This window comes from Pollicipes pollicipes, unplaced genomic scaffold (genome assembly GCF_011947565.3).
Source record: "Pollicipes pollicipes isolate AB1234 unplaced genomic scaffold, Ppol_2.1 Scaffold_7261;HRSCAF=8764_pilon_pilon_pilon, whole genome shotgun sequence".
NCBI classification, from domain to species: Eukaryota; Metazoa; Arthropoda; class Thecostraca; order Pollicipedomorpha; family Pollicipedidae; genus Pollicipes; species Pollicipes pollicipes.
In genome coordinates, this window is record NW_023597054.1 from 12418572 (window position 1) to 12425632 (window position 7061).

Sequence of the window (7061 nt, forward strand, 5' to 3'; positions counted from 1 at the left end):
GGCTCTTTCACCCTGACGACCGCGCTCTCCCGCACGCGGAGGCCGGTTCTGCCGTGAGGGTTCGTATATCGCTCGCCTGCAGGAACTCATTTCCATTCGTCAGATTGGGGCTAATTATGTCGCCACACCGCTATCTTCGCCGCTCTGGGACGGCGCAAGGGTACCACGGTCGGCTGGAAGGCGGTGGGGGCAAGGGCACGGCATGTGTCGGGCACGGCAGCACCGCCGGCCCAGTGTTCAGGCCGGGACTGGGTCGGTGGGGTTCTGAGGGCAGGGGAGATCTTGCGCAGCCCGCGGGTGACCCTGAAACTGGAAAGTAACGCGATATGTTGCAGGCTTTAGCATGGATTGAGAGAAAACAGAACAAAAAGGCATGCTTTATCAGAATAAGAGCAAGTTTACGTTTCCAGATTGGGGAGATGCTGGGAAGAGCGAGAGGTGACTGTAGAGGAGACGCTCGCGATAATGTGCTGTCATTAACGTCACGGCACCGTGCAAGCTGTCAGATCTATGTACCCGTGCTCTGAAATACTATACACAATGCCACGCAGTGTCGAAACAAGACGCCGTCGCCGCCGGTGTCAGAAGGTCGGATCTGAAGCTATTTAGACGCTGAATGTCTTCGGATGTCGCAAGGTCCCAGTGTGGATCTACCAGCCCGTCACGACGTCGTCGTTTGGATTTCGCCAGGAATGCGCAGACTGCTCTATCACCGGTCTGCATGTCGCAACAGCGGCTTTTCTTACAGCAGCAGCGGATACCTTCTGCCCGGCAACGGCGACCTTTGCATCGAGAACGCATCGACCACGATACGGGGCTCCCCGCGGAACCCTGCACCGTTTGCCGGCCGGCCATCTGCCGTCACGTGCGGAATGTCGGGCCATCTCTCAGTGGGTCACCGAGCGGCGCAGCAGCCGAAAAACCGCACCTTGCCACGCACCTCAAATGAAATCGCGCAGACCTGTTTGTCGGGTTGTGTATGCATGAGCAAGCAAGCATTACTCAGCTCGAGCCGGCCCTCGGCACGCCGGCGGCAAGGCCCGACGCCGGATGAAAACGCAGTTGTTTAAGCGTGACGTCGGTATAATTGATGCGAGCTCGTTTCGCCAGAGCAATTGGACGGCGCGACGTCGCGGTGGCGCAAGCCGAACCGGCCGCCGGCCCGGTGGTCCGGGTCGTGTTTGCTCTTTGACTTTTACTTTTCGTCGCGTTTTCTCCGCGGCCCGGCGCGGATGTCAGTCGGTCGGCGCTCTGCTGGCGGTGTGCGGCGTGTCCCGGTCGGCAGCACGACACCGCGAGGCTCTGCACTGAAGCCGGCCCGATGCAGCGCGAGCCACGGGAGACGGCGGTCGGAAACCGCGGCCCGCGCTCGGGGTGGAGGCGCTGATGACGTCAGCGTGAGGTCACAGGTGTCGGCGAGAAGCCACGCGAGGCTCAGCGAGCAGTGCGAGGGCGCCGGTGATGTCAGTGTGGAATACAAGGTCGCAAGTGATGCATCCAAGGACCCAAGAGGCACGGTAATTACAAGTGGGTAAGAATACCAGCGTCGGAGATTTAGAGATCAGCCAGGTGCCGCGCGGGGAGAGACGTTTGTGAGATCCTCATCGGAAACGATAACGTCAGTGAATAGCGGACATGACGTCAACGAAGCGTGACAAGTGACATCATGCCGAGCGTTGTCACCAGACAGTCCACGCGGCCGGAGCCGGAGCCGGAGCCGAAGTCGGAGCCGGAGCCGAAGTCGGAGCCGGAGCCGAAGTCGGAGCCGGAGGCGAAGTCGGAGTCGGAGTTGGAGTCGGAGTCGCGGCCAGGGCGGCTGCTGGGCCGGGCTCTGGCAGCGCGCGCGCGGGCCGCCACCAGCCGACCCGCCGAACGCGGCCGTGGTGCTGGCGCTCGGGCTGGATGAGTACCTGGGCCTGGTCTACAGTCAGCTGGCCGGGCCGGCCGGCGTCGGGCGCGCCGACCTGCACCGGCTCTGCGCCCTGCTGGACGGCCGGCCGCTATTTCCGGCCGACAGCGCCGACGTCGGCGCCGACGCCGGCCAACCCCGCGCTCGGTCCGGCTGCCTTCCGGCACGCCGTGTGCGCGCACTTCGGCGTGACGACGGCGCCGCCGGCGGTCGCCAGTGCGCCGCTGGTCGACGTCGAGGTGACGGTGGTGCGTCGCGCCGGCGCCGTCGACGCCATCGAGAGGGCGCTGCGCACGGCGCGGCCGCCGGCCCCCGCCGCCGCCGGTCGCCGCAGGTCGGGCCGCGGCGAGCGACGGCCGCCGCGCGGCGCCCCGGCCGTCAGCGACGAGGCGGCCAGCCTGCTGCTGCTGGAGCGCGAGCTGCAGGCCACTGCGCGAGCTGGTCGAGGACCTGCGCCGCTCGCTAGCTGTCTCGGACGCGCGCAACATCGGCCTCGAGCTGCGCGCCCAGCAGCAGCTCGAGGAGCCCACCATGGGCCGCTCAGCTGAGAGCGACGCGCCGTGCGATGGCCACCGCCCGCTCCCACCTGCCGACGCCGCCGACGCTGCCGATGCCGCCGACGCCGACTCGCAGCGCGGTGAGGGCCATCGAGGCCGAGACCAATCGCTCCCTGAGCGAGGCGCAGCGCAACTTTGACGCGCTGATCCGTGAGCTGCGCGCCATCAGCGAGCCGCGCGCACCCTACCACCCTGAGCTCTCGCTGGAGGACGAGCTGGAGCGCACGCACGAGGCGTTGCGGCTCACGCAGTCGGACCTGGAGCGCTCGCGCGCGGCCGTGTGCGGCGCGCGCGGCACACTGCGCGGCAAGGATCGCCAGGTGCTGCTGGCGCGCCAGGACCTGATGGCCGCCGAGGCGGCCGCCGCCAGGTGAGGGGCCGTCAACCCAGCGGGACGCGGGAAGACCATGGCGTCGGCCATGTCGCCGCCAGGTCACCGTTCCATGTCACGCCAGTGACCGACGCAGATGGTCGACCGCTGATGCTCCTGAGCGGCGCATGTGGTGTCGTGTTGGAGAAGGGGCATTCTAGGGAGACGCGAGGTATCACTCCAGCAAGAGTGCTTTGTTCGACCTTTTTTGCATCACATGACGTATGCATTACATTACATCACAATGGTCGCCTTTTTATTAAGAGGAAGTTCCCTCCGTCTCTTTTGCTTTCTCACCAGCCTGGTTTTTCGCAGTACGTTTCACGTCAAATGCGAGTTTCCGAAGTGGAAATTGTCAAACGAGAAAGTGGCTTGTGATATAATGTCAGCAATCAGCGCTGTAACATTTGCTGACACCATTTATTTGGCCCTGCTACCTTTTGCTTTTGTCCCTTTCCTCATCCTCAGACGTTTATTAAACAAATGGATGCGACTGATTATTTTAATAGCTGGAAAGAAAGGTTGCCTTTTCTCCAGCTTCCCGACACATGCAGCACAGTATCAAGATATTGCCGTCCCTTGCGACCACTTTCTCGTTTGGTACACTGTCACAACCTGCAAAGGTAGTGAGACGCGCGGAGATGGGGAGGGGGTGAAAGATACTCAATGCTTTCATGTCTTGTCTGATTACCGAACGGTGATAATGCACGCAATTAGTTTAAACATGCAGTGCACATAACTCACTCTTGTTGCCATTAATTGCTCTTAAGAGCGGTGTGTACAGTGACGGGTGATGTGTGCAGTGTGGACTAGTGTATAGTAAGGACTGGTGTGCAGTGTGGACTGGTGTGTGCAGCACGAACTGGTTTGTGCAGTGTGGACTGGTGTGTGCAGTGCGAACTGGTGTGTACAGTGTGGACTGGTGTGTGCGGTGCGAGCTGGTGTGTGCAGTGCGGACTGGTGTGTGCAGTGTGGACTGGTGTGTACAGTGCGAACTGGTGGGTACAGTGTGGACTGGTGTGTGCAGTGCGTACTGGTGTGTGCAGTGTGGACTGGTGCGTGCAGTGCGGACTGGTGTGTGCAGTGCGGACTGGTGTGTACAGTGAGGACTGGTGTGTGCAGTGTGGACTGGTGTGTGCAGTACGGACTGGTGTGTGAAGTAAGGACTGGTGTGTGCAGTGCGGGTTGGTGTGTGAAGTAAGGGACTGGTGTGTGCAGTGTGGACTGCTGTGTGAAGTAAGGACTGGTGTGTGCAGTGCGGACTGGTGTGCGCAGTCCGGGCTGCCGTGCCCGTGAATGACTTGTGTGGGCGTGATGACACGTATTTGCAGATGTGATTCATGTGTACTGTGTACGGGTACGACGGTACGTACAGCAGCGGCTCGGGTATGCAATGAGAACGTGTGCGTGTAATGATATCCGGTAGATACGATGGTGCCGGTGTATTAGTAAGGCCCGGTTGTATGCAGTAACTCCCGATAAATTTCAGTGAGACATGGCGTACGCAGTAAGTTCTAATGCACATGCGCTGAGGACTGGTGAAGCCTCTTACCTGCAACGATATCTGTATATACAGCATCTCCGGTATATACAATAAAATCCGGTGGGTACAGTAAGGTCCGGTGTGTACAGCGCCCGTCCAGCACAAACGGTGATAGCTGATGTGTGCAGCATGGCAAGACTATACAGCGAGGTCTGTGTATCCAGCAAGGTCCGTTTTACATGCCCAGCAGATGGTGTCGGTGTTGTGTCCAGCAGCCCACTTTGAGCAGGGTGCCACCGTATGCACCTCAGGGTGCGCTTTGTCCAGTGAGTCCTGATATAAGCGGTAACGCCTGGTGTGCACGATTGAGCACGCTGCCTGAGGAGCGACGCCCGGTGCATACGGTGACACCCTGCTAACGCAGTGGCGCCTGTGTGACCTGGAGTGCGTGCCTTCACACAGTGATGCCCGGTGTGCACGCCAGGACGCGGGATGAGGTGAAGCTGCTGCAGAGCGAGCTGCAGGCGAGCCAGCACCAGCTGGAGATGGAGCGGCTGGCGCACGGGCGCGCCGACCACCAGCTGGACTGGACTCGAGCCCAGCTGGCTGAGCGGCAGACGGCGCTGGAGGAGGGCCGCACCGCGCTGCGCAACCTCCATCAGTCCAGGTCAGGGCAACCAGCCGGACACCAGAGCCGGTCGCTGTCACATAGTGGCGCAGGCAGGGGAGGCACAGGGGCACGTGCCCTTTCTTGGGCCTACATTGTCCTACGGGCCATTTAGGACACGATTTAGATTATGGCATCGGCCAATTAAATGCATTGTAAATATAATGTAAGGGCCGATTTAAGGGCTTGTTCTGGGCCTGATTTAAGGGCCCAGGGCGTTGGCCAAAGAACGTATTAAGGGTTCCGGTCCGCAGGGCCGGGCCCTAAAATGCCAGTCTAAGGCCCTTTGCGCCGATTGGGGCTCTCCTGAGTCGATAAAGCCCTCTTTGGTAATCAGGCACCACCAGCACCAAATTATCGGCTGCGTGTCGGCTTAGGCCTGCGGGCCTGTTTATTTCTCATGCAGGAATAAGGCCGGAACCCGCGAATCACAATGGTCGGGCTCCTGAGTCAATGAGGGGCGCCCTGTGCTGGCCAGCAGCCCACAGTGCCTAGCAGGGATCCTTTATTGGTAATGGTCCCCGAGTCCGTCAGGCGAAGTGGTCGAGGGCGCCCGAAGAGGGCCCAAGTGTCCCTCAGGACCAGCGATCAATTGCCCGATTTTATGTGGAAGGGCCCAAAAGGCCTAAAGGTCACATTAAGGACACCGGCTCTATGAGCTGAGCTTCAAATGCCAGCCAGAGGGCCTCTTGCACCGAATGGGGACACGCTGAGACAATGCCGGCTTCTATTTCGGCCAAAGACCACCACCACCGAACAGTTGGCTCCGTGTCCGTGTGAACGCTGGGAGCCCACTGCCCAGGGCCGGAGCCCGCACTTTGCACTGCTCGGGGCCCCTGAAACACGAGGGACCCCTGTGTCGTTTCGGGGCCCGTAGTGGCTAACGGGTTCCTGCTCGGAAGGGATCCGAGTCGGCCAGAGAAGTATTCACTGAACCGGCAGAGGGACGGGACCCCGAATGTCAGAGAGGCTAATGCGTTGGTCGTGGCCCTCTAACAAAGAAAGGATAGATGTAAACCTATGGCGAGAGTCCACAATAAGATAACGGGAGGGCCCTGCGTTAGTGACTGGTCCAGTATGGCGAGAGTCCACAATAAGATAGCGGGAGGGCCCTGCGTTAGTGACGGGTCCCAGTACCGAACGAGGGGCCTCCACCCTGTTTACCTATGGCGAGAGTCCACAATAAGATAGCGGGAGGGCCCTGCGTTAGTGACGGGTCCCAGTATGGCGGAGTCCACAATAAGATAACGGGAGGGCCCTGCGTTAGTGACGGGTCCCAGTACCGAACGAGGGGCCTCCACCCTGTTTACCTGTGGCGAGAGTCCACAATAAGATAACGGGAGGGCCCTGCGTTAGTGACGGGTCCCAGTACCGAACGAGGGGCCTCCACCCTGTTTCAGGCAAGGAGCCGTCAACCGACCTGGAGTCTCTTGGTCAATTAATTGGACCTCTTATGAATATACTTCAAACAATTAAATATCTTATTGCTTCAATAAGGGTACCTGCGTCGACCTGGGGTCAAATGCCCGGGTCGGAGGGCCTACGGCGTCAGGCAGGGGCCAATGATTGATGTATCCCTCTATGGACTTCCATATCGACCAGGGGACCGCGCCCTCCCGTGGCCAAAATGACAGCTGGCAGTCACTCCACGCTGGGACGGGATGGTACTGCAGCCCCTGACCGGGATCGGTAATATCCCCGCGTGTTCTTTCTACCTATGGGGGACCCCTTGACTGGAAAAGGTAGGGGTCTCATAGGCTTTCAATCGAGTGGACCGAAAGGAAGTTTGAAATGATAAAAGATTTACCCTTGCTTGCCTGAAGATGTCCATCCTTTTCCAGAATCGACTAGTGTAGCAAATGACGTAAACAGTTTTGAGTCTGCGCGCTCGCAACATTAGGGGCGAGAACACCTATTGCCGGGTTTGCAGTTTCAGTACAACCGAGCGGCATTGGCCGCTGCAGTTCAAACCAGGCGGCGGGTGTCGGGCGCGCGGGGACGACCGTCTGGAAATAATGCCACCGAAGGAAGGCTTTCAAAATCAATTTGTGCTCTTTAAAGCTTGAATGGGGCAA

The 7061-nt window shown here is 59.8% G+C and overlaps 1 protein-coding gene across 1 annotated transcript; it reads left to right on the forward strand.

Annotated features, from left to right (window-relative positions):
* Positions 1–1635: 1635 nt before the first annotated feature.
* On the forward strand, positions 1636–5870 carry LOC119113050 (uncharacterized). Its single transcript, XM_037237373.1, has 5 exons — positions 1636–1658; positions 2335–2469; positions 2543–2836; positions 4804–4986; positions 5864–5870. The coding sequence occupies exons 1-5, from the start codon at positions 1636–1638 to the stop codon at positions 5868–5870; spliced, it is 642 nt and encodes a 213-aa protein (XP_037093268.1).
* Positions 5871–7061: the final 1191 nt, after the last annotated feature.

What these genes read in the sequence shown, in the direction of transcription:
- LOC119113050 (XM_037237373.1), top strand. Translation starts at nt 1,636, where the DNA reads ATGACGTCAACGAAGCGTGACAA. An exon ending in TCAGCTGAGAGCGACGCGCC is followed by an intron (nt 2,470 to 2,542) that starts GTGCGATGGCCA and finishes GCCGACTCGCAG; the next exon opens with CGCGGTGAGGGCCATCGAGG. An exon ending in GCCGAGGCGGCCGCCGCCAG is followed by an intron (nt 2,837 to 4,803) that starts GTGAGGGGCCGT and finishes TGTGCACGCCAG; the next exon opens with GACGCGGGATGAGGTGAAGC.